General features: G+C 47.1%; 1 protein-coding gene and 1 long non-coding RNA gene across 2 annotated transcripts; both read left to right on the top strand.

The window, feature by feature from the left end:
* The first annotated feature begins 4,225 nt into the window (after nt 1-4,225).
* Nucleotides 4,226-5,734, top strand: LOC133111312 (uncharacterized). Its single transcript, XR_009704980.1, has 3 exons — nt 4,226-4,348; nt 5,414-5,479; nt 5,628-5,734. It is a non-coding gene; the product is annotated as an uncharacterized LOC133111312 (long non-coding RNA).
* Nucleotides 5,735-6,970: 1,236 nt separating this feature from the next.
* On the top strand, nt 6,971-25,903 carry LOC133111864 (meckelin-like). The gene is made up of 20 exons (XM_061222493.1): nt 6,971-7,050; nt 7,446-7,523; nt 7,768-7,833; nt 7,996-8,137; nt 9,361-9,472; nt 9,839-9,935; nt 12,488-12,544; nt 16,745-16,843; nt 17,443-17,541; nt 17,903-17,998; nt 18,263-18,356; nt 19,086-19,201; nt 19,636-19,776; nt 20,703-20,783; nt 21,220-21,336; nt 22,048-22,164; nt 23,892-24,005; nt 24,481-24,583; nt 24,882-25,027; nt 25,531-25,903. The coding sequence occupies exons 1-20, from the start codon at nt 7,012-7,014 to the stop codon at nt 25,609-25,611; spliced, it is 1,995 nt and encodes a 664-aa protein (XP_061078477.1). The 5' UTR covers nt 6,971-7,011; the 3' UTR covers nt 25,612-25,903.
* Nucleotides 25,904-27,082: the final 1,179 nt, after the last annotated feature.

Consider the following 27,082-nt stretch of genomic DNA (forward strand, 5'->3'; position numbering starts at 1 on the left):
ATGATTAATTTATTGAAGGTTGTTACTCATTTACTCTCTGCGCTTTACTTGAAAATGTAGCGTGATGCACAGATGATTCGTTCTGACCTGTTAGTGTGTTTCTGTTTGGGATGCATAGCTATCCGCCTCTGATGCATCCAGTTCTTAACATATAAAAATGTAAACTTACAGTTCAGTTTTGATGATTGCTATAAGTCCACAGAGCTCCTTGCAAACAAGGACTCACAACATTACGAACTGAACGCAACCGAACACCTACCGTCGAGGAACGCGAAAATAAAAACCACAAACCATATGACACTGCAGAATAATATTAGATTCGCTCTCAAAAGCCTTTGCTTGTGGTTTTCCAGCTGAAGTGGAAAATGACAACAAAAGGAGAAAAAAAAAAAAAAAGACAAGGAAGTGGTGTTTGCCGTGCCTTGGCGTTGTTTAAACAGGTGATGCTTGCAGCTCAGAAACCATGGGCACTGTTTGGTACACACCCCGTCACAACGTTGGGGGACTTTGACCACTGATTCACATTAAACACAGTGTGGAAGAGCCTCACCGGTAATCCTCGGCCATGACGCCTGCAAGTCTGCACCCTTGGGCTCTGTTTCGGGTGTTCTGTTCCATAATCTCCACCGGCTGCCTGGCCCAAAATGGAGGGGCTTCTATTCCTCTGGTTCTGCCTAAACAGTGCGGCCAGAACCAGTTCTATAACACCGCATCTCTGCAGTGCAGCCCGTGTGGACCCAATCAACGTCGGAGTCCCAGTGGTAAGTCACAGTTTCCCACAGGAGGATGTTATTTTCACTGTTTTGTTTGTTTTTCATTAAATGACTAACGTGGGTTAGTGGGCTTTCATTCTTCATTCAGCAACTAATTTGAGAATGAATATACACAAAGTGTCATTTTTCTGTGTTCACTGGTGGTCACAGAAGTTCATTTTCACACTCCAAATACCGTTGAGTACCATTCAAACCAATACGTTTGCAAAACTATAAGCTATACTGTTCTATTGGCTCTTGTCAATTTGATAAGCAGGAAGTGCTTATTTTTCCACGGAAGACAATCCTGTGGTTGCATTCTTTGGAAGTTACCCACAATGTTGTTTGACCATAATATTGGGCAACATGTCAAACCTCATTTTAAAGACACTTCTTCCACTTTAGATGCTCAGTTTTGTCGCAGTCAGCGTGCACACATTTGAGTAGGAATTTGCAGGAATGGCAGGAATTTTGCATCCACAGTCAGAAGAGGGCAAATGCATTGAATTGACACTGCTACAGAAATGCCATCGTCAGAAGCTACCAAATATTCTTTTTTGTTTTAATATTTTATTCTCCATGTTCCATCCATCCATCCATTATCTTAACCCGCTTATCCTGAACAGGGTCACGGGGGGGGCTGGAGCCTATCCCAGCATACATTGGGTGAAAGGCAGGAATACACCCTGGACAGGTCGATTCTCCCTGTTCAGTTTTGTTAATACAAGGACAAGTACAAAGAACAGTAAAAGAAGGAAAACGAGGAAAAGGGAAAGAAAAGAACAAAAGAGGGGGGAAAAGGGACACATTTATATATTGGATAAGTGCTTTAAAGACGACAGAGATATAAATAAAAGTCAAGTAAGATATAAAGTTACACCTCTTCCAGAAGATTTCGGAAAGCCCCCACATGCATTCTAAAATCGTTTTCTTTTCTTTTTTTTGTCGCATAGGCTCATTCGACTCCATCAGCTGTATTTGTATTTGTATCGTAAAGAACACCTCATTCTGCCACCACATGGAGCATTTGGAGATTTCCAGCTTAAAAGCATTATATTTTGGCTGCAATCATGCCCACCAAATACGGGATTTTTTTAATATAAAAAAAATGTGTGTGTGTGTGTGTCTGTCACAGGTCTGCAGTGTGTGTGTCGCCCTGGCTTCACTGTCATTGCCCTGGGCTCACCTTGGGTGCAGTGCTCAGTCTGTGTGAGTACCTGAAATGTGATGGAAAAATCCATTCATTTTCATTCCTGTCTCTGCTCCCAGCAGTCATGCCTATGCAGCATAATAACTTTTTACTGACACATTTTAGGAGTTTAGCAAGAGCTGGAGAACCTTATATGGAGTATCCAACAGAATAATTTGTCTATTTGTTTTAGATTAATGGATGGATATACCATTGGCATTAAAATTAGCGGTTTAATTATTGCTGAAATCAATCAATCAATTAAATGAATGGCTGAGAGGTATTGGCACTAACTGAGAGCAGCAAAAGATGTTTAGCTCACCCTGACATCATATGTGTGTCTGTAAACCCAGCTAACAGTAATTGCCTGCTTTGGCGTTGTGCTGTAATGACATATATTCAGTGTTACAGCAATGTTTACTGAAATCGACTGAAATACTGCGTCCGCTTGGGTGTCAACGGGAATGGCTTGTCACTCAAACAGAATGGGACGACCTCGTTGGACCGGAGGAGATGTCTTCAGTGTACGGATGGCATGGGGAACTGCGTGTGTGGAGCCGAACAGACTCTGGGTGAGACTGATGAAAGAATGCTTGCAGCAGCCCGTCGGTACTTCACACCATGTGCAGTGATCCATTACTGGGCCAAACCAAAGTGTGTTCCCTTGGGGTGCAAGTTTTCAGAAATAAAGGCATGGAAAGTGTCTAAAAAGGTGTAAATGCTTATTGCTGGTGCAGTACGCAATGGGTACATAAAATTATACCCCTAGCCAGCAATATATTGCATAATTCATACCCAAAGAGAACATAACTGTATTTCAGTACTTTTGGGAAATTTGATTCTTGAAGACCAAAAATGTATCACTTTATATCAGAGAATGTACAAGCATAAAATTACCTTTGAAATACTGCACACTGTATATTTGGACCAAATCATTTTGACTAACTTCACCGTCCCTCTGCAGCTGAGAATCTGGCCGACCTGTCTGCTTCATGTACGACCTGTCCCTCAACGTTAGCGGGAACCCCAGGCGGTGCGCTGTGAGTCGAGACACTTGGAACTTTAGTTTCTGCTTTGAATAGGCGACTGAAGTTTTCATAAAACGGTGCCATACATGTTTGCCTAAAATGGATTAATAAATTACAGTTGAATTATAGTCTGCATTAAGATCAAGTATGAAGTCAGGTTGTTTTCCTCCAGATGTGTCCTCTGCCAGGAGACATTTTATGCTGCATCAGGTACCTGCACCTGTCCAGATGAGCAACTGGTAAGCTTCCGTCTCTGCTGAGTATTCATCAATGAACATCTTTTTTTTATGCAATGGATTCTGACCTTGACGTTGTATAGGATAGTGTCAGGTGGGGCTGCAGGACCAATACCAGCTGATAGCTTCATTTAAGATACTAAACCAAATCGGAGGAGTTAAAGCGAAATACACTCATCCTTTGACCAGGAGGCTTTTCCCGGCCGATAGGTGAGGCTGCTGTCCAAGGTACTGAATCCCTCCCTGGATTTTTGTCTCAATGTGGTTTTTTTTTGCCCTGAACTGCACCCTGGGGTCAGATGTCTGTGTTTTTGCTTGATGTTGCTATTGACGCAAACTCCAGTCTACCCTCTAAACTGAGAGTTACTCCAGGACTGAGTTGAACAATATTATGTTATCGTGTTATTGTGTTATTGTTGAATTTTCTTCATGTGAGCAAAACAAAGAGAAAAAGGAGTGCAGTGATGGCCTCCTGCCTGAGACACGATCAGACCAACCACGGCACTGAATCTGCTGGGAGCCACAGCTGCCCTTTCAGTACACGAGGCTGTTCCCTTTTAAATTTTTACCCTCCTCATTGATTAGCAAACACGTAGGCATGGGAGTACAATTCCGAGATTACCCTTTTGACATGACCACCAGCCCCCAGGATGCTGTTGAGGGCAAAAATACAGCAGGATTTGTGGACAGAAGGTGGAGCATCACTCCTCCCCTACCCCTCCCAGCACAACATGGCCTGATTACTGCCCAAATTAATGTTAAATATAAAAATACAAAATATAACATTCCCAGGGCAGGTTTCACAGACCCAGACTAGGCCCAGTCCTGGACTGAATTCAGTGTTCTGTGGAGACTCCCCATTCAAAATAGAATTTTGTCCAGGACTAATGCTTAATCTGTGCCTGTGGAAAAATTGAGCCCCGGAATATGTTTTGAACTTCCCTCCATGAAACTGTAACAGAAATATGTTGAAATGGAGCGGAAAGTGTGTCTTTGGGCCCCAGCTGTGTACCCAGAATGGTCAGATCATGCTAATTGGATTATGTGCGCTGTGTGCCAATGAGAGCCTGCATAATGCAATGGTGTCTGTTCTCACAGCGGGGGGGACTCTGTTTCAACCACACACGCAGCGCAGATGTGGAGGTAAGGCTGCTCCAGGAGAGAGCCACACGGTGTGCTGGCTTTGGTTGTTACTCAGCGATTCATTGACCATAGTTCAGATGAATTGACCTTGGTTCACACTGCACTTTAAAGCAGTGTTTGTGTACAGGGTAGTGTTCACACTGCACTTTACTGACTATGTCTGTGTACAGGGTAGTGTTCACACTGCACTTTACTGACTATGTTTGTGTACAGGGTAGTGTTCACACTGCACTTTACAGCAGTGTTTGTGTACAGGGTAGTGTTCACACTGCACTTTACAGACTGTATGTCTGTGTGCAGGGTAGTGTTCACACTGCACTTTACAGACTATGTTTGTGTACAGGGTAGTGTTCACACTGCACTTTACAGAATGTATGTCTGTGTGCAGGGTAGTGTTCACACTGCACTTTTCTGACTATGTTTGTGTACAGGGTAGTGTTCACACTGCACTTTACTGACTATGTTTGTGTACAGGGTAGTGTTCACACTGCACTTTACAGACTATGTTTGTGCACAGGGTAGTGTTCACACTGCACTTTACTGACTATGTTTGTGCACAGGGTAGTGTTCACACTGCACTTTACAGACTGTAGACTGTATGTTTGTGTGCAGGGTAGTGTTCACACTGCACTTTACAGACTATGTTTGTGTACAGGGTAGTGTTCACACTGCACTTTACTGACTATGTTTGTGTACAGGGTAGTGTTCACACTGCACTTTACAGACTATGTTTGTGTTCAGGGTAGTGTTCACACTGCACTTTACAGACTATGTTTGTGTGCAGGGTAGTGTTCACACTGCACTTTACAGACTATGTTTGTGCACAGGGTAGTGTTCACACTGCACTTTACAGACTGTAGACTGTGTTTGTGTGCAGGGTAGTGTTCACACTGCACTTTACAGACTATGTTTGTGTACAGGGTAGTGTTCACACTGCACTTTACAGACTGTTTGTGTGCAGGGTAGTGTTCACACTGCACTTTACAGACTGTAGACTGTATGTTTGTGTACAGGGTAGTGTTCACTCTGCAATTTACAGACTGTAGACTGTATGTTTGTGTGCAGGGTAGTGTACCCCCAGCCTCTGTTTGGTTCAGACAGCACCTGGACTCCAGCTTCCTGGCCTGCTCTGTAAGTGGCCCTCACAGCGACCGACAGTCCTCCAGTCCTCCAGTCATACCATCAGCACCGGCAGTGACAATGCCGTGTTTAAAAATAGTCTCCGCTTTTTGATTCACCATCCTGGAAAATGTGTCACAACCGGCTGGTTCCCTTTTAGATTTACGACAACATAACCGCGTGCCAGCTTCTCGCTAACCTGGTGCTGCTGGATCCAGCGGGAGAGACCTCTAAAGCCTTCAATCTTTACCGAAAAGCAGCGTTGCAGATGCCCCCTCTGTAAGTCTGCCTGTGCGTCACCTTAAAAGACTCTGATGCTTTGCCTGGAGGGGAGGGGAGGAGAGCCGGTCGGCCATCTTTGTTTGTCATTTGTTTCTGCACGTGTCTCCCCAATGTGTCACAGCACATTAGATCAGCTCTCTGCCAGGGGTGTCGTGCTCTCTCACTAACACGCCTCCTCCTGAACTGGAGGAGTGCCATGCTCTCTCATTACATTACATTATTGGCATTTGGCAGACGCTCTTATCCAGAGTAATGTACAGTTGATTAGACTAAGCAGGAGACAATCCTCCCCTGGAGCAATGCGGGGTTAAGGGCCTTGCTCAAGGGCCCAACGGCTGTGCGGATCTTATTGTGGCTACACCTGGGATTCAAACCACCGACCTTGCGTGTCCCAGTCATGCACCTTAACCACTACACTACAGGCCGCCCTCGCCCTTGTGTAGTGTACTCTCAGTAACACACCTCCTGAACTGGACGAGTGTCTGGGTCTTCAGCGTTGACTGGGTGAGAAGTGGAAGGCAGGGAGCAGATTCCAGAGCCTGTAATATCCTTCACCTCACCCCGCTGCGTGTAGGTGGAGTGTGAATGAGAAGGCGTGGAAACAGCCGTGGTGATAAAGGGCAACGCTCTCACTCATTCCCCCTCTCACTTCCTCTCTCCCTCTCCCTCTCCCTCTCCCTCTCCCTCACTCTCCCTGTCTCCTGCTCTTAAAGTCAAATGCTTTATTGCCACAACAAGATACAGCTTGTTACCAAAGCACGGAAGAGAACGTACAGAACATACACCATTGCACACATGAGCACGTACATGTATGTGGATATGCAATTTACAGGCGTGTAGGCAGACCAAAATACGCTCACTGGTTATCCATCTGTTTACGCCAACTCGTGACATAATTAGCTGCTATTCTGATGCATTTTGTGTGTTTTCCTAAGAAGTATAGGAGCTTTTGCTGGGCTTTTAAGGATTCAAACTTGGAGCATATGTTTTTGAACTTCACGTAGGAACTTTCCACATGTTGTGAGGAAGTATAGCTCTGTCTCCACCGCTTCCTGACTGCAATGTGAAGAGTCTCTCCTTTCTCTCCCATTCTCTCTCTCTCTCTCTCTCTCTCTCTCTCTCTCTCTCTCTCTCTCTCTCTCTCTCTCTCTCTCTCTCTCTCTCTCTCTCTCTCTCTCTCTCTCTCTCTTCCCCCCCCCCCCCTTCCAGGCCCTTCCTGCCTGCCTCAGCTGTTTCTCAGCGGGTCTCTGTCCTCAGAGCAGATGCCCCCCCCTGGACTGAAGCTCCTCTCCGGCACCCAGGTCTGTGTCTCCCTGCCTCCCTGCCTCCTAGTCTCCATGCATCTCCCTGACACGCTCATGCAGATGCCCCAGATCTGTCTCCTGCCTGTCTCCTTGTCTCCCAGTCTCCCTGCCTCCCTGTCCCCCAGTCCCCCAGTCCCCCAGTCCCCCAGTCCCCCAGTCGCAGACGCCCCGGTCTGTGCTGTCTGGCTGTGCCCCCTCTCCCCCCTGCCTCCCGGGCACGCTGACGCAGATGGAGATAAAGAGAGACAGCAGCCATGATAAATCATCGTCTCCTTCAAGTTCTACTGCCACAATAAACCACTTCACCATCAGCAGCCTCCACCAGCAACAGGCACTCACAGCGTTTCTGTTGTTGTGTTTGTTTGTTTGTCTGTTTTGTGTGTGAAATGCAGATGAATCTGAAGGTTGTGAAGTTTAATGCCAGAGGCAGGTTTCTCGGGTGGGAAGATGTTCTGGGCGGATCCTTGCAGGTTTATCATCTCTCTGCTGTTTGTTTTTTATACAATGTTGGCGTCACGCTGTGATGTGATGCCATTGATGGTGAGAATTTACTGTACAGTAGTAAGATGGAGCCAAACGTTTTTTTAATATTACAGTAAAGACTTTAAATGTGTTCATATTCATTCATCATCCTGACAAGCAATAAGAATCAAAGCCGAATTGTATCATTACATAAACAAAAGTTGATTTAATTTGTGTTGTTTGTGTCTCTAGCTTTGTCCAGACACCCAGCAAAGACTGGATGCAGCATATGACTCTGGGACAACCTATCAGCAGTCTGTGAGTGCTGGAATAAACTCTACACTGAGAATTAAAAAATGAGGTTTCGTTTGCAGTCAGAATGAATGAATCGTTCATTCATTCAGTCAGTCAGCCAGTCAGTCATTTATTAATCTGTTCATTCGTTCATTCAGTTATTCAGTCATGTGATCCACCTTCTAGTGTTCCATTCCAGTTGCGGAGCTTCTCTCCAGGTATCCTGAGCCGGTGTTCTACCAGCTCTTCCTGAAACACCAGGACGGAGAGGGATTGGACATGGTGTGGCCTATCCCTGTCCAGCATCTCAGTCAGGTGACCGGCCCAGGTCAGGAAGTTCCAGATCATTTTACATTTTCTTCCGAAGTCAATGGCCGTCTGTGAGCGAGTTGAAATTCACCTTGAACTTGCATCCGTGTGATCAACCAAACGCTTTCTTATAAAGTCTGACTTTAAACTTGCTGTTAAACTGATGACCTTATTTCTTCAGGCACTGAATATTCTCACTCTGTCGGTGCACAAAATGAGAAAGCTGCCACAACAGTTTTATGTACCACGTTCATTGGTGTGGTGTGAAATTGTGCTCACACGTGCAATCCTCGGGTGGGTTCTTGTTGCTAAACCACATCCATGCTGAAAAGAAAACGGCTCAAGCTAGATTTTGAAACAGACCAACTCCATACGCATACTCAACATGGTTTGGCCAGCTCAAGCTATGTTTTGAAACGGCTGGTAGCCAGTATTTCAAGCTGGTCATCGCTGGATTTTACACCAGGTCTGCCACCTTTTCCCTGCAATAATCTTCAGACAGCATCACAAACTATTTTGTATTCTTAGGAGTCTAACATTTTGGCATCAAGTTATTCCTTCGGTTTTGGTGATTGTGGATATCATTTGCCAATTAACAAAACATTTGTTTTGCTTTGTCTTTGAGTTTGATTAAGGAGTCTGGCTGGGGATTCAGTCAACATTGGTCTTTAACTTTGATTCAGCACACTATTTAATTCATGTCTTTTTGCTTAAATGTTAAATGTTTGCTCATGATTACTTTGTGAAATTTAGCAAGTGAAATGTAGTCTTCCCAAAAATCTGTGTTGGTTACATACTAATACTTATTTATCTATTTTTTTGTATTGTGAGTCAAACTTAAGGATAGGTATTGGCTGAATCCAAGTCTGTGTCTTGGCCCAGCCTTTCAGGTTGTGTAACCACACCTGTATTCATATACAGATCCATTGCTGTCAGTAGATTGTTCCTGGTTCAGGTTGAATAACCACACCTGCATTCAAAGACGGATCCATGGGTGTCAGTAGATTGTTCCTGGTTCAGGTTGAATAACCACACCTGTATTCATATACAGATCCATTGCTGTCAGTAGATTGTTCCTGGTTCAGGTTGAATAACCACACCTGCATTCAAAGACGGATCCATGGGTGTCAGTAGATTGTTCCTGGTTCAGGTTGAGTAACCACACCTGTATTCACAGACAGATCCACGGCTGTCAGTGGATTGTTCCTGGTTCAGGTTGAGTGACCACACCTGTATTCCCAGACAGGTCCATGGCTCTGCGGAGGTTCTTCCTGGTGGACGGTTTGACCGGGAGAGACAGCAGTATGACTCAGCAGCCTCAAACTGTCCGCTATCTCAGCCGCCTGTTGCTGCGGTAACGTCTAACAATCTGCTTTCCTCATAAGAAGCTGGTTTTGTGACACCCTCAGGCCTTGTAAACTACTGCATAATGTTCTATTTTATTATGCTGTTATGAATCAAGTTGTTTTGTTATGTTTGTTGTTATGTTATGTTGTTTCATAACTGTTGCTTTGCGCAGTCAGGTTAGCATTGATTCTGAGAGACTTTCATAGTTTTCAAAGTAATATCTATGGCAAAAAAATATCTTTACAGCTGAACAATAATTTTCCGCCAGTCTGCAGTCGAATGCGTCCGATTGGAAGGCGTATTTGCGCTGTATTTTGAGGTGTGGTGAGGCAGAAAGAGCGATGGGACACGGCTCTCTCTGTTCTAATAACAGTGTGAACATCCCGACAATGGGCCCGGGGGGCACGCCGCCCTTCCAGCTCCTGGTCGAATACAACACCGTCACTGACCCGGCCAACGCGGTGGCCCAGGTATTTAACCTTCACTGCAGTCACTTCAGTTACCACTGCTCGATGAAATGCAATGCACACCCGCAGTGGGTGTACAGCAAGACCAAAGGCTATTTCTAGTTTCATAGATATCTATCTTTTTTTTTTTGATTTTCTTAAATTCTCAATAATGTCAATGTCAATGTCAATAATGTGTCAGCTCCTCGGCTGAAGCATTGTCTCTTCTGATACTCTTATTGATGATTATTTTACATGTTATAATTATTATATTCCATCCATCCATCCATTATCTTAACCCGCTTATCCTGAACAGGGTCGCAGGGGGGGCTAGAACCTATCCCAGCATACATTGGGTGAAAGGCAGGAATACACCCTGGGCAGGTCGCCAGTCCATCGCGGGGCACACACACCATTCACTCACGCACTCATACCTATGGGCAATTTAGACTCTCCAATCAGCCTAACCTGCATGTCTTTGGACTGTGGGAGGAAACCGGAGTACCCGGAGGAAACTCACACGAACACGGGGAGAACAGGCAAACTCCACACAGAGAGGCCCCAGCCGACGGGGATTCGAACCCAGGACCTCCTTGCTGTGAGGCGGCAGTGCTACCCACTGCACCATCCGTGCCGCCTTAATTATTATATTGAATAAATAAATATTATAACCTTATGGAGGCGAGCCTGAAACAAGGAGAGCTTGGAGCACACGGGAAGCACAGAGCAGAAGCCAGTGATTAATGAATCTGCGGAGGAGACGCTTTCGACATCTCCGGCATCTCTTATTGTACACTTTGTGCTAGGTATTAATAGCCCGCGCACGTGCCCAGCGCCCACCATACATTGTGTATTCTCTGCGGGCGCGGAGTCCTCTTTCACGACGATGCAGATGGCATACGGTTTCAACAGCAGCAGATCATGCCAGAGTTTAAATCAGGTGCTTCTAAATCAGGCCGTTTGACATTTTGTCTCTTGAAAACGACATGGCAATAAACATTCATTTTCAGGTCTATAAGTTTGATTAAGGAGTCTGGCCCGGGAATTCAGTTAAAACTTGTTTTCTGTAAAACACGTTGGCATGAGATTCTGTAATTTTGTTTGGGCTGAAAACAGGTTTATTATTATTAGTTAATTCCGAAATCTATCAGGTTGCAAAAGGCCCAGGGAGCCAGTTTATTGTAGTAAAAACTGGCACCATATGCTTCCTCTTCTAATAAAAAAATCTGGCAGCTCTGTTTTACGTGAGTTTCTTCTTTGGCACCCCATCAGAAAGTGCATTACAATAATCAAAGCATCTAAAAACAGAAGCATTAAAGCAGAAGAGTCTTACCTGCGCAATATTTCTGAGTGAAAGGAGGCACTTTGGGTCACATTGCTGATGTGAAATTTAAGACTATGGTCAGTCTAAAACAGTCCTACTCAACTCCACGTCCTGCGGGCCGCAGGACCCAAGCAGGTAAAATAATGAGTGAAATCGGTGGTGTAGCGATTGAGGTATGGACAAATCTTTTCTCTGTGTGTTTGCGCCAATCCAAAGAAGCTCTGCCTTTTGTTCCTCTGATTTTAGGAAGATAAGATAAGATAAGACATCCTTTATTGAACCCTGTGGGTTAATTTGTCCTCTGCATTTGACCCATCCTAGTTACCTAGGAGCAGTGGGCAGCCACAGTGCAGCGCCCGGGGAGCAATGTGGGGTTAAGGGCCTTGCTCAAGGGCCCAACGGCTGTGCGGATCTTATTGTGGCTCGACCGGGATTCAAACCACTGAGGTTGTGGCTCCCAGTCATGAACTTTAACCACTATGCTACAAGCCGCCCCCTACAAAATTCCATCATAAAACCAACATAAGCTATTCAAGATGGTTGAAACTGTATTTTCAACACTTTCAGCTTGTCCAGTTGACCACCAGCTTACTCTGCCAGCTTGACCAGCTTTGGCCAGCTGGCTTTTACCAGCTGCAAGGCAGCTATGACCAGCTAGAAGTGTGAAAAATACAGCTTAAACAACATTACACCAGTTTGTCTTTGCTGGAGTTTTCAGCAGGGTAAGATCTGTCTTGGATCTGCAGATAGATAGATAACTATTCATCCCCCATGGGGGAAACCTATTTGCCACCATATCACCACATATACAAAATACAAACATTACATTCCCAATACTACAACACTGTAAGAAGCCTCTCTGACCAACAGCTAGAAGCTGCCGTGAATCACTCGGAAGTGTTCAAGATACTCTATGTCTGAGGTAGTTATGTCACTGCTGTTTTAAGCGGCTTTACGTTCTTCGCTAAATCATCCATTGCATTACATTACAGTTACGTAGCTGATGCTTTTATCCAAAGTGACTTACAGTTGATTAGACTAAGCACAGGGACAACCCACCCTGGAGCAATGCAGGGCTAAGGGCCTTGCTCAGGGGCCCCCACAGCTGCATTGATATTCTTGTGGCTACACCGGGGCTAGAATCAACAACCTTCTGGGTCCCAGTCATGGACCTTCGCCATTAGGCGACAGGCTCCCCCACTGGGTAATCGCTCCGTTTCCCGATTGTCTTCCTTTGTCCCACATACTGCAGGTGTCATTCGGGGTGACTTACAGCCTGAGCGAAGAGGCTACGCAGAGAGACACTGCTGTAAGTACCGTTTGGCCCGGAGCTGCACCCTGCACGGCTTCCAGCTTCAGACCAGAGCTTTGGCAAACGTTCCCCCCGTGTGCGGTTCATCTTCATTCAGTCCCGAGAATAGGCTGTTGTCCTGGAGATCCGACTAAAAGAACGGGGGGGAAGGGAATGGTATGTTGTTTCAGAAGCTGCTTAGCATTCTGCTCGCTGGTCGGACCGGTGAGTTTAAGCGAGCGTTGATTGTGAAGGACTGCCATTGCTTTCTTTAATGAGCTCTTTTCATTTGGTCCCCCTGGCTGATCCTCGCTCACGGTGTAGCCCTGCGTCTCCTGCCTCAGGTTTGAGATGATTGCTCAGAATATCCTGCGGTAAACGGTGAAAGAAATGGTGCCAGTTTCTGGTTCCTTTGGGGGCGGGGGGGGGGGCGGTGTAATAAACTTCTCAATATCGTGTTTTTGGCCCTGCGGTGGGGAACAGGTGTCACCCAGACAGACTCTTATCGTCAGCCTGCGTATGATGCAGGAGCTCTCTCATACATCCTGAATGAGTCGGCCATCTCCCCAGCCTCTAAATCACCTTTGTACGGGAGACCTGAGACTGAAAATGGCTTTGTGTCACCATCAATTATGCAGTGCCACAAAAATATCATCCTTGTCCCATAAAAGCAGCATTATTTACAGCATGGCTTGCTAATCTGTTTTGTTATTTTCCTGTAAGAACACAACCTCGTACAAGCGAACAGGTGTATCGATATGAAAGAGGAAGTGGCAAGAGCACTTATTCAGATGCTGGTGTGATTAAAGCTAGTCATGATTTAATGTTAGCATTTACTGTATGTGTGTGTAGTCTGGTGTGAGATTGATTGTGCCTATCGTAAAATGAATGTGTGTGTACTGACTGCCCTGGTGTGAAATCCAGCTATAACCAGCTTGAAATTACCAGCTACCAGCTGTTTCAAAACATAGCTTGAGCTGGTCAAACTATGTTGAGTGTGGAGCTGGTCTGAACTGGTCAACCAGCTGCCAGCTGTTTCAAAACCTAGCTTGAGCTGTTTTTTTCAGCAGGGTGTGGTGTGAGATTGATGTGTATGTAGACTGTGGTGTCAGATTGAACTGTGTGTAGACTCATGTGAGATTGAATGAGATCATTTGGTTTGTGGGTGTGCTGTCTGGATGTGTCTGGGTGTGTTAGATCTCTGGGTTTCTGGGTGTTTTTCTGGGGTGTGTCTTGGTGTGTTAGATCTCTGGGTTTCTGGGTGTGTTGTTCTGGGAGGTGTCTGGGGGTGTTGGATCTCTGGGTGTGTATTTTGCAGATCTCTCTGGGGGTGCTGGATCTCTGGGTTTGTGTTTTGCCAATCTCTTTTTGTATGGTAGATCTCTGGGTGTGCTGTTCTGGGATGTGTCCGGGTATGTTAGATCTCTGTATTTCTGGGTGTGTGTTTTGGGATCTCTGGGGGTGTTGGATCTCTGGGTGTGTGTTTTGCAGATCACTCTGGGGGTGTTGGATCTCTGGGTGTGTGTTTTGGGATCTCTGGGGGTGTTGGATCTCTGGGTGTGTGTTTTGGGATCTCTCTGGGGGTGTTGGATCTCTGGGTGTGTGTTTTGCAGATCACTCTGGGGGTGTTGGATCTCTGGGTGTGTGTTTTGGGATCTCTGGGGGTGTTGGATCTCTGGGTGTGTGTTTTGGGATCTCTGGGGGTGTTGGATCTCTGGATGTGTGTTTTGGGATCTCTCTGGGGGTGTTGGATCTCTGGGTGTGTGTTTTGCAGATCACTCTGGGGGTGTTGGATCTCTGGGTGTGTGTTTTGGGATCTCTCTGGGGGTATTGGATCTCTGGGTGTGTGTTTTGGGATCTCTCTGGGGGTATTGGATCTCTGGGTGTGTGTTTTGCAGATCACTCTGGGGGTGTTGGATCTCTGGGTGTGTGTTTTGCAGATCTCTCTGGGGGTATTCGATCTCTGGGTGTGTGTTTTTGGATCTCTGGGAGTGTTGGATCTCTGGGTGTGTGTTTTGGGATCTCTCTGGGGGTGTTGGATCTCTGGGTGTGTGTTTTGCAGATCACTCTGGGGGTGTTGGATCTCTGGGTGTGTGTTTTGCAGATCACTCTAGGGGTGTTGGATCTCTGGGTGTGTGTGTGTGTGTTTTGCAGATCTCTCTGGGGGTGTTGGATCTCTGGGTGTGTGTTTTGGGTTCTCTGGGGGTGTTGGATCTTTGGGTGTGTGTTTTGGGATCTCTGGGGGATGTTGGATCTCTGGGTGTGTGTTTTGGGATCTCTGGGGGTGTTGGATCTCTGGGTGTGTGTTTTGGGATCTCTCTGGGGGTATTGGATCTCTGGGTGTGTGTTTTGGGATCTCTCTGGGGGTGTTGGATCTCTGGGTGTGTGTTTTGGGATCTCTCTGGGGGTGTTGGATCTCTGGGTGTGTGTTTTGGGATCTCTGGGGGTATTGGATCTCTGGGTGTGTGTTTTGGGTTCTCTGGGGGTGTTGGATCTTTGGGTGTGTGTTTTGGGATCTCTGGGGGATGTTGGATCTTTGGGTGTGTGTTTTGGGATCTCTGGGGGTATTGGATCTCTGGGTGTGTGTTTTGGGTTCTCTGGGGGTGTTGGATCTTTGGGTGTGTGTTTTGGGATCTCTGGGGGATGTTGGATCTCTGGGTGTGTGTTTTGGGATCTCTGGGGGTGTTGGATCTCTGGGTGTGTGCTTTGGGATCTCTCTGGGGGTATTGGATCTCTGGGTGTGTGTTTTGGGATCTCTGGGGGTATTGGATCTCTGGGTGTGTGTTTTGGGATCTCTGGGGGTATTGGATCTCTGGGGGTGTTGGATCTCTGGGGGTATTGGATCTCTGGGGGTATTGGATCTCTGGGTGTGTGTTTTGGGATCTCTGGGGGTGTTGGATCTCTGGGTGTGTGTTTTGGGATCTCTGGGGGTGTTGGATCACTGGGTGTGTGTTTTGGGATCTATCTGGGGGTATTGGATCTCTGGGTGTGTGTTTTGGGATCTCTGGGGGTGTTGGATCTCTGGGTGTGTGTTTTGCAGATCACTCTGGGGGTGTTGGATCTCTGGGTGTGTGTTTTGCAGATCTCTCTGGGGGTATTCGATCTCTGGGTGTGTGTTTTGGGATCTCTCTGGGGGTGTTGGATCTCTGGGTGTGTGTTTTGCAGATCACTCTGGGGGTGTTGGATCTCTGGGTGTGTGTTTTGCAGATCACTCTAGGGGTGTTGGATCTCTGGGTGTGTGTTTTGGGTTCTCTGGGGGTGTTGGATCTTTGGGTGTGTGTTTTGGGATCTCTGGGGGTATTGGATCTCTGGGTGTGTGCTTTGGGATCTCTCTGGGGGTATTGGATCTCTGGGTGTGTGTTTTGGGATCTCTGGGGGTATTGGATCTCTGGGTGTGTGTTTTGGGATCTCTGGGGGTATTGGATCTCTGGGGGTGTTGGATCTCTGGGGGTATTGGATCTCTGGGTGTGTGTTTTGGGATCTCTGGGGGTGTTGGATCTCTGGGTGTGTGTTTTGGGATCTCTGGGGGATGTTGGATCTCTGGGTGTGTGTTTTGGGATCTCTGGGGGTGTTGGATCTCTGGGTGTGTGTTTTGGGATCTCTCTGGGGATGTTGGATCTCTGGGTGTGTGTTTTGGGATCTCTGGGGGTGTTCGATCTCTGGGTGTGTGTTTTGGGATCTCTGGGGGTGTTGGATCTCTGGGTGTGTGTTTTGGGATCTCTGGGGGTATTGGATCTCTGGGTGTGTGTTTTGGGATCTCTGGGGGTATTGGATCTCTGGGTGTGTGTTTTGGGATCTCTGGGTGTGTGTTTTGGGATCTCTGGGTGTGTGTTTTGGGATCTCTGGGGGTATTGGATCTCTGGGTGTGTGTTTTGGGATCTCTGGGGGTGTTGGATCTCTGGGTGTGTGTTTTGGGATCTCTGGGGGTGTTGGATCACTGGGTGTGTGTTTTGGGATCTCTGGGGGTGTTGGATCTCTGGGTGTGTGTTTTGGGATCTCTGGGGGTGTTGGATCTCTGGGTGTGTGTTTTGGGATCTCTGGGGGTATTGGATCTCTGGGTGTGTGTTTTGGGATCTCTGGGTGTGTGTTTTGGGATCTCTGGGTGTGTGTTTTGGGATCTCTGGGTGTGTGTTTTGGGATCTCTGGGGGTATTGGATCTCTGGGTGTGTGTTTTGGGATCTCTGGGGGATGTTGGATCTCTGGGTGTGTGTTTTGCAGATCTCTCTGGGCGTGCTGGCGATCCTCTCCCTGCTGTTCGCCATGTTAGAAACCAGCAGCTGGAGTCGGAGAGCAGGACAGCAGTACATCACTCTCACTGTGAGTCCTGAGCAAACCTCCCTGCTCTCTCAAAATGGACGCCTGCTGTAAAATCCAGCTATGCTTCAGATGATGGTCTCACTGGGTATGAGCTGGTCAACCAGCTAGTGTTGGTAGGTTGTCTGAGCTGGTAGCTGGTCAACTTTCTTTAAATATCAGGATTGTTTTCATATTAGGGGCCACTGAAACAAAAACACAATAACAGACCAAATGTGATCAATAATGGTCACTACCTGGGTACTGGGTGCGAGCAGCAATTGTGCGCATAGCATCTTTTCACTTTATAATCACGCAATCACGACAAAAGGCTAATTGCAGCTTTCATGACAATAAAGGGTTTGCTGATAGGATGAGAGTCCTCTGTGGTAATTACGGGAGTGTGATAATTAAACCGCTCTCGGCCGCTCGACTCACGCTCTCTTAACCCACACTGTGCCTCTCTGTGCTCCGTGGACCGAAGTGCCTTCCTTCTGAAGTGCTTCACAAAATAGTGAAATTGTTTGGAATGTTTGAACTTATCTTACCTTTTTTTTGTTTTTTTTGTGGTACAGTTGTAAAAATAGTTTCCCTCTGGTTGTTTGTCCCATTTTCTCACACAGACTATTGTGAAGTTCCTCGCCTTTCTCATTGGCAATCTAGCCAACGCGTTCTTCCTCGTGTCCTTTGGGACAGGAGTATACTGGCTGATTGCGTTTAAGGTTAGTGCTCCGACCATTGCTGTCGTGTTTAAAAACAGCTGTCTTTGCCCATCTGAACAAGATAAGAGCTCATTTTTTCCCTTGCTTGATTACGGTATCAGTTCAGAGATGTCAGTTGACAGCTGCAATTAAGTTGTAATTTGTGTTGACAGCTGCTTTCCTCTGAAATAGACTAAAACACAACAGAAGGCTCTGAATACCACCTCAGATTTTAAACCGCGAATGGCTATCTGCAGTTTATTATGAAAACTGACGGGAAGATTGGTTAAAAAAGGGCCTCATCTGTTGTGTCGGTTGGACGGTCTAATAGAGGTGCCAGAAGCTGATTGGTCTATGAACGTCGTGTGTCTGCTTTCCACAGGGCCAGAGATCGAGTGTTAACATGGTGCTGCCCTCTGCTGGTGGGACTGTGGAAACGCATTTCATCGTCTTCCTGTCTTTGGCGTTTGCCTTCAAAGTGAGAGTTGATTATGATGTGTGATCTTTACTTGTTGTTTATCTGTCTTCTGAGCATATGTAATTAAATCCATCACTTTTATCTTGTTTTGTGTTTTTCTATGTGTTAGCCTTTTCTACAAGATTTTTCAGTCATGCATAAAAATGGTGAAACGGTGTTTCGCTCAATATATACTATGGCGATCATCAAATTGGTCATCAAATTCATCCACCTTGCAGCCTGTGTCTGAGGTGAAGTTCAGCGGCCATGTTCCTCCTCTCCTAGGCCGTGCAGGTCATGCACCTGCTCATCACCCAGGTGTCCATCTCCATCTTCCTCATCGACTGGGAGAAGCCGAGGAACGCAGCTGGTGCCTCAGGTCTGAGCTGAACCCAGTGAACCCTGTCCCTCAAGGGGCCTGTAGAGTAGTGGCTATGGTACATGACTGTAGCGTAGTGGTTCAGGTACATGACTGTAGTGTTGTGGTTAAGGTACCTGACTGTAGTGTTGTGGTTAAGGTACCTGACTGTAGAGTAATGGTTAAGGTACATGACTGTAGTGTCGTGGTTAAGGTGCATGACTGTAGCGTAGTGGTTAAGGTACATGACTGTAGTGTCGTGGTTAAGGTACATGACTGTAGTGTTGTGGTTAAGGTACATGACTGTAGTGTAGTGGTGAAGGTACATGACTGTAGTGTAGTGGTGAAGGTACATGACTGTAGTGTAGTGGGTAAGGTACATGACTGTAGCGCAGTGGTTAAGGTACATGACTGTAGCGTAGTGGTTAAGGTACATGACTGTAGTGTAGTGGTTAAGGTGCATGACTGTAGTGTAGTGGTGAAGGTACATGACTGTAGTGTAGTGGTGAAGGTACATGACTGTAGTGTAGTGGGTAAGGTACATGATTGTAGTGTAGTGGTTAAGGTACATGACTGTAGGACATGGTTGTTGAGGGCGGAGCCTGTGGACATGGTTGTTGGGGGCGGAGCCTGTTGACATGGTTGTTGGGGGCGGAGCCTGTAAGCTTGGGGGCGGAGCCTCTGGGCATGATTGGCAGGGCGCTGGGGGGAGCCTGTAAGCTCTGTACTCTGTGCCCTGTCCTCCGGCAGGCTCTGGGGTGAGCGCCTGGAGGACCTTCTTTGTGGCCAACGAGTGGAACGAGATCCAGACGGCAAGGAAACTTAACCCCCTGCTGCAACTGCTCACAGTGCTCTTAATACTACAGGTGAGACGGGCCCAAGGTGCGTCGGTTTACGCTTTCATTTCATCCAAGGCCTCACGAAAGCATTTCAAATATAAGCGTACGTGGCGTATAAATAATTCATTTATAACCGAGAGTGCAGACGCGGGTAAGAGCACTCGAGGCCTTGTCTGTGTGAATAAGTCATGCTGTGTTCCCGGCCTCTGTCGGTTCTAAAAAAAGCGACGCGCAGTTTGACTTTCTTTTCAAACTTACACCCGCTGCTTCCTGCACAAGTCCTCCCGGCAGCGCTTGGTGCTGCGGTGGAGAGTGCCTCTTGCCTTCAGAATAACTGGATGCGTCTCCGGCTCGTCTCTGAATTATGGATAAGCGCGCAGCCTCAAAACTGAGCGCAGTGTCGGGGTATGTCCGCGTAGGATGTGACAGAAACGGCCGCTGGCTGTCTTGTGTCCCTGCAGGTGGTCGGAGTGGAGAACATTGCATCCAGGGACCTTAAGTTAGCGTCACAGCCAGATGGTGCACGGTACATCCCCCCCACCAGCCCCATCCTGAGATACGGCCTCACTGTGTCTGTGTGGCTGTCTGTGGGTCTAGTACAGGTAAATCACCTGTCTCTGTGGGTCTAGTACAGGTAATCACCTGTCTCTGTGGGTCTAGTACAGGTAATCACCTGTCTCTGTGGGTCTAGTACAGGTAATCACCTGTCTCTGGGTCTGTCTGTGTGTCTAGTACAGGTAATCACCTGTCTCTGTGGGTCTAGTACAGGTAATCACCTGTCTCTGTGGGTCTAGTACAGGTAATCACCTGTCTCTGGGTCTGTCTGTGTGTCTAGTACAGGTAATCACCTGTCTCTGTGGGTGTAGTACAGGCAATCACCTGTCTCTGTGGATCTAGTACAGGTAATCACCTGTCTCTGTGGGTCTAGTACAGGTAATCACCTGTCTCTGTGGGTCTGTCTGTGGGTCTAGTACAGGTAATCACCTGTCTCTATGGGTGTAGTACAGGCAATCACCTGTCTCTGTGGGTCTAGTACAGGTAATCACCTGTCTCTGTGGGTCTAGTACAGGTAATCACCTGTCTCTGTGGGTCTAGTACAGGTAATCACCTGTCTCTGTGGGTCTAGTACAGGTAATCGCCTGTCTCTGTGGGTCTAGTACAGGTAATCGCCTGTCTCTGTGGGTCTAGTACAGGTAATCGCCTGTCTCTGTGGGTCTAGTACAGGTAATCGCCTGTCTCTGTGGGTCTAGTACAGGTAATGCCTGTCTCTGTGGGTCTAGTACAGGTAATCACCTGTCTCTGTGGGTGTAGTACAGGTAATGCCTGTCTCTGTGGGTGTAGGACAGGTAATGCCTGTCTCTGTGGGTCTAGTACAGGTAATGCCCGTCTCTGCTCTGGCTCCCTCTCCTCCTCTCTAATGACCCAGCGAGGGAGAGGCAGTTCCACACAGAAACATGAGCCGTGTGTAATGTGCCTCATTAGCGTGTTCGTGCCGAGCCGTGTCTCTGTCTGTGTTCCTGGCCCTCAGGTCATCTTTTACCTGGTCGTCTACGAGCGGCTCGTGGAGGACAAGTTCCGCCAGTTTGTGGACCTCTGCTCCATGAGTAATGTAAGCCGGTTCCACATTCCTTACGGGAGCTTGTTTGTCTTTTTAGTCTTTAAAAGATTAATGTCGGCCTTTCATGAGCACCATCTCAAGAGATGCCACATAGGAGACATTCTTGCTGAATGTTCACATACTTTCTTCGAAGCGTTTTGTTTTTACTTTTAAATCGAAAAAGATTGCTGCCAACTGATAGTAATATTTTTATCAGTTGGCAGCTGATATAAAGCTCTGTAACTGTCCGGGGACATGTGAATGATGTGTTGTGTCTCTCCGATACTGTTCATATCCACGAAGGCCGAGTGAATCTCGTCAGGGTGGATATTGCGGTTTGTGTGAAAGCGTCCATTTGCCCCCCGTGCTCCCCGTGCTCCCTGTGCTCCCCGTGCTCCGGGTGCTCCCTGGGCTCCGGGTGGGTTCAGTGCCGTCTCTCCGCCCGCAGGTGTCGGTGTTCGTCCTGGCGCACCGTTGCTATGGTTACTACATCCACGGCCGCTCGGTGCACGGACACGCCGACGTCAGCATGGAGGCCATGAGAGCGAACCTGCGCAGGGAGGAGGTGATGATGATGATGGTGATGGTGATGATGATGATGATGGTGGTGATGATGATGATGATGATGGGCCCTGCCTTCATAATTCACAATCTGCACCCCAAAAACACTGCATAACTCGTCTACACGTCATTACATTGCAGTACATTGCAGTTCTGCAGCTGACGCAAAGCAGTTATGGTTGATTAGACTAAGCAGGAAACAATCCCCCTTGAAGCAATGCAGGGTTAAGGGCCTTGCTCAAGGGCCCAATGGCTGTGCGGATTTTATTGTGGACTCACCAGGGCTTGATCCACCAACTTTCGAGTTCCCAGTCATGTACCTTAGCCGCAAGGCTATTGGTTGCCCAATGCTTCCCCACCTCAAGGCCTAGAAGACTCTGGGGGTGTGTTTTGGGATCTCTGGGGGTGTTGGATCTCTGGGGGTATTTTGGAAATAGGGAGCACATCTTCTCCTCACACAGACATCTACTTCTGATCCTTGACGTTGTTGAATAGAGTGTGCTCTCTGTCGTTATTTCAGCTGCGTCACACTGGAGATTGAGTGCGATGATATCAGTAATTACACTCAGCACCTGCGCTCAGCATCTGTGGCTTGGCACAGAATCAGGCCTGTGAATGGAGACGTGCCGCACTGCACTCTCCTGTGCCTGTTCTCCTCCCCCCAGGCTGAGAATGAGCGAGGGGGGGCGTTCTTCTGTTCTCGTTTCTGGGATAGGCTAACCTCTGTGCCCTGCGGGGCCTGGAGCCCAGCGCGGACGTCCAGACCTTCGAGATCGCCCTGACGGCTGGGGTGCGGCAGCAGCTAGACAGGGTCTCGCTGTCACTCGCAGAGGTAACGCACGGCGCTATATCACAGCCATTTAGAAAACCCAAAGCGCTGTACAATTGATGCTTCTCATTCACCCATTCGTACACGCACTCACGCACCGACGGCGATAGGCTGCCATGCAAGGCACCGACCAGCTTGTCAGGAGCATTTAGGGGGTTAGGTGTCTTGCTTGTCTTGAAGAGGGACACTTCAACACAGCCAGGGCTGGAATCGAACCGGCTGCCAGACGACTGCTCTTACCACCTGAGCCAATGTCGCCCCTGAATACTGTGCGCATCATTTCTGCAGTGAGCAGAGATGTGTTTGGATGTGTATCCTCTGTGCTTACTGACAACCTTACTCTCCCAGGAACTGAGGGCAACATCCTGGCTAAATCTCTGCCTAGATCTGTGCTTCACTCCTGGTCCTGGAGAGCTGCAGGTTATGCTGGCTTTTGTTGTTACTCAGCACTTAATTGATCAATTGAAGCAGGTGATTAAAACTCGCCTCACCTGGTTTCTTGGGTCTGAATTGGTTGCTGATATTAAGGTGAAAGCAGAATTTGAATGGTTTTCATTCCCATGGCCAGGAATGATGATCACTGACCTGAATGCATTCTCACATTACTGCTATCAGGGGGGGTTTAGGCCAGGGCGTTCTGTGGAGCATGTTGTGACAGTTGTTTGTGAAATGTGCTGAACAAAAAAACTAAACAAAAACATTATTATTGGACACACTCCACACATCCAGAATGGATGTTCCCGGATGTGTCAAACACCCTGTTTTCCCTGTCAGAGTTTATTTAGCTGCAGGCATGTATTACAACTATGGTTACAGAAGAACATCACAGAGAGGAAGAACAGCTGCTTCCAGGAAGATTTACAGTTAATTTGACTGGCAGTGTCAGAGGGAAATGAACTAGAACAGGAAACATGACTGTGAACTTGCAGTGTGCTCTGTGCATAAAAACAGTATACCCAACTCAAATATATATAGTTTTAAACAAGTTGGGAAGTACTTTGAGGGTCGGCAAATAATGGGCGGGGTCACGAGATGATTGTCTGTCTGAATGCATTAAAGAGTTTTTTTTTCAAATGTTAAGTTTTTTGACTATCGTCTTTTTGATTAAAAGCGGGACTTAACCACTGTTTTTTTTTTTGGGCAGGTCACCAGACAAAAGGTTTAAGAACTGTTGGTGTATACAGTACAACTATGCTTCCAGAACAGTTTCCTCAACACTGGTTTTAAATAAATGGCAAACCACAAACCATTAATGTTTAGAAGCCAGTTTTACATTAGTGTTCTGCTCTGGGCTCTCATGGTCATGATCTGTTTCAGCACCATACCCCCTGCTGTCCTGCTGCCCTGCTGGTCTTTTAAATGTTTGCAGACAGCTGATTCACTGCCAAAAATGAAAAATAAGTCAAACTCAACAAGTATTTTAGTCTAATATTTAAGCTTAAAAAACGTACTTCTCTTACCTTTTTCGCTACATCAGACAAAAATATTGCCAATGAGGTGAGGCATTTTGACTCAATACTAGATCTGCCAATACACTTTACGTTAAACAAGCATATATTTTCTGCTTGAGAGGAACAAAAATATATTTTATTTTATTATTGGACTAAAACTGCCCGGGGACTGGGACCCGGATGGTCGGTGGTTCAAGCCCCGGTGTAGCCATAATAAGATCCACACAGCTGAGGGGCCCTTGAGCAAGGCCCTGCATTAATATTCCTCCCTCTCTGTAGGCTTCAGGGGCCAGGGGCCGGCACAGTGGGGCAGATGGGCCCCAGGGGCCCCAGGAACAGACCTCTAAGGCCTACCACGCCATGAACTACTTCCTGTCCTCTTTCTTGGAGCATGTAAGTGTGTCGGAGACCCGCATCTGCTTCATAAACTCTTCTCCCTGGACACACATCTTTCAGACCAGTAAACACACACACAAACACACACACATCTTTCAGACCAGTAAACGCACACACACACATCTTTCAGACCAGTAAACGCACACACACATCTTTCAGACCAGTAAACACACACACACACACACACACACACACACACACACATCTTTCAGACCAGTAAACGCACACACACATCTTTCAGACCAGTAAACACACACACACACATCTTTCAGATCAGTAAACCCACACACACACACACACACACACACACACACACACACACACGTACACACACACATGCATCGTTCAGATCAGTAAACACACACATCTGTCAGATCAGGAAACACACACACACACAAACACACACACACACGCATCTTTCAGACCAGTAAACACACACACAAACACACCCTTTCTTTCTCCCTTCATCCAGGCCCATAAAGACATGGATTACTTTGTGAAGGACAAGCTGTTCTTGGAGAGGATCACAAAGTATGAGTTCCAGCAACCCGTAGAGAGGACCATCTTCTACAGAGGTAGCTACAGCCTTGACTGGGACCCGGAAGGTTGATGGTTCCAGCCCTGGTGTAGCCACAATAAGATCAGTGCAGCTGTTGGGCCACATTGCTCCCGGGGGGATTGTCCCCTGCTTACTGTAGTCTAATCAGCTGTAAGTCGCTTTAGATAATAGCATCAGCTAAATTACTGTTATGTGAGGTAATTTAGGCTTAACCTCTGAACCTGAGGAGCAAGCACTGTTCACCTTTTCCACAGCCCCCCTCCCAGTGCAGTGTTACATACAGTTTAACACCCTCCATGTTCTCTGTCCCGTAGATCCGGACGGCATATCCTTCACGAACGTGCTGTACTTCAGCAATGAGCTGACGCTGCTGCTCTTTGACACCCTGCTGTTCTGCGTCATCGATCTGGGCTCTCAGGACCTGGTGCTGGCTGCCGTGCTCACCTACGCCGTTCAGCAGGTGAGCTGGGGCGCCCCTCTCCCTGCCTCGCACGAAGCGTCTCCTGGATAACTGTACGCGTGACTTCAGCTCTCCCTGTGAGGCAGGTCACGTTCCCCAGTACGTGCCTGAACCTCTCTCGATCCTTTTCTCTCCCTCTCTCCCTCTCCCCCTCCCTCTCCCCCCTCTCTCTCCCTCTCTCCCTCTCTCTTGCACTGTCTTGTTTTCTTTTACTCCCTCACATTTATTCTCAATTACTCTCTCTTGCTCTCGTTCCCTCTCCCTCTCTTTCTCTCTCTCTCTGTCTCTCCCTCTTCCTCTCTCTCCCCCTTTCTCACTCTCTCCGTCCCTCTCTCTCTCTCCCTCTCCCTCTCTTTCCCTCCCTCTCTCCCCTCTCTCTCTCTATCCCCTCTCTCTCTGTCTCTCCTTCTCTATCCCTCTCTCCCTCTCTCCCTCTCTCTCTCTCTCTCTCCCTCTCTCTCTCCCCCTCTCCCTCTCTCCCTTTCTCTCTTTCTCCCCCGCAGGTTCTGCACAGCCTGCGGTGTTCTCTCTCCAGGCGTAACGTGTCAGAGAAGACGCTGGTGGATCGATGTTTTCTCATCTAGAGGTGACTCAGTGCGGCACAGGGAGCTGATGGGTTTGGTCTGGGAACGTTGAAGTGGAAACAGGGCACCTCCCCTCTCCTGTGAGCGCTAATGGAGGAGTCCTGTTCCTCAGCTGCACACTGAGGGCCTTTCAGTTCAGCAGTGCCTGGAGGCTCTCATATCCCAGAAATCCCTGTCTCACCCTGTCAGCTCAATGCCATCAACTCTGGGGTTCATTTCAGAAAACCTCTGACGTGGGTCCCTTGGGTTTTGCCCTTAATGTGTCAAATGTCAAATGTATTTTCTCTCTCTATTTGTTATGTAGCTGATGCTTTTATCAAAAGCGATTTACAGTTGATTAGACTAAGCAGGAGCAGTGTTGGGTTAAGGACCTTGCTCCAGGTCCTAACAGCTGTATGGATATTATCATGGCTACACCGGGGCTTAAACCTCCAACCTTTTCGGGTCCTCGTCACAAACCTTAGCCACTAAGGCACTGACTACAGTGTGCCTGTAGATTAGCAAGTTAAAAGATTTTTAGCAGCGCGACTGTTTCTCATGCATATTAGCCGTAGTGGTTGAACAAATCTGTCTGTGTCTTAAACGAAGAGTACTGCAGTAAAAATATCTATTGGTGTTTCTTGCAAAGTAAGATTGAATCTGTACAGCCGTTCGATGACATACTGATTCCTGTGAAAGGGGTGTATCCTCTAATCTTTAAGGACATGACATGCAGGTGACTGAGGATGTGTGCTGAAGAGTATGTATTTACAACAGAACCGTTATGCTATTGGAACATAATCATCTGATAGCCTTTTGCCATTTTTGCTCTGTACGTCTACACGGTGGATATATTTTCATACTGTTAAAGAATCTCCTTCAAATACTGTTTTTTAATATTCTTTTGAATCATATTCAATAACTAGCGGAAAATAATAATGATAAAATACAAGATTACAAAACTGATTTATTCCGCAATATTTTCATATCTGCGTTGACCTTACATTCTGTTTGTATTTCTGATAAAATCTGAGGTTTGTATTTCTTACCCTGTTTAGAGTTCAGCACAAGTATTAATTCAGCAAATAAAACAAAATAAACACATTCATTCCACATTTTACTGGCTCGTGGTCGACTGATATTATGTCGAGATGCTTTGACTCAATGAGTATACATTTAGAATTGCTTAAAGGCCCACATGCATTAGCGTTCTCTTCCTGGTTTTAGTATCTAAAATGCCCACAAAATGTTTGCAAAGAGCAGTCCCTAACCCCGCCCCCAGAGCCCAATTCCCCCCCCTCCCTCCCCCCCTCCTGTGGTGAGCTCTCTGTGTTAAAGTGCCATATGGGAAATCCTTTAATAAACAGTTTGGGAAAATAGCAGTTGAACCCTAGAATATGCACACTTTTTACCAACATTGGAATTGTTTGACTTGGATCGGCATGGAACGCAAACGGAAAGCTCCAGGATGCTGTGAAAAGCTCAGAAACGC

Source organism: Conger conger, chromosome 15 (genome assembly GCF_963514075.1).
Source record: "Conger conger chromosome 15, fConCon1.1, whole genome shotgun sequence".
Lineage (NCBI taxonomy): Eukaryota > Metazoa > Chordata > Actinopteri > Anguilliformes > Congridae > Conger > Conger conger.

Excerpts from the sequence above, each read along its gene's own strand:
- LOC133111864 (XM_061222493.1), top strand. The coding sequence starts at position 7,012 with ATGCCCCCCCCTGGACTGAAGCTCCTCTCCGGCACCCAG. Across the intron at positions 7,051-7,445 it reads AGCTCCTCTCCGGCACCCAG|ATGAATCTGAAGGTTGTGAA; the intron begins GTCTGTGTCTCC and ends TGTGAAATGCAG. Across the intron at positions 16,844-17,442 it reads AGCAGTACATCACTCTCACT|ACTATTGTGAAGTTCCTCGC; the intron begins GTGAGTCCTGAG and ends TTTCTCACACAG.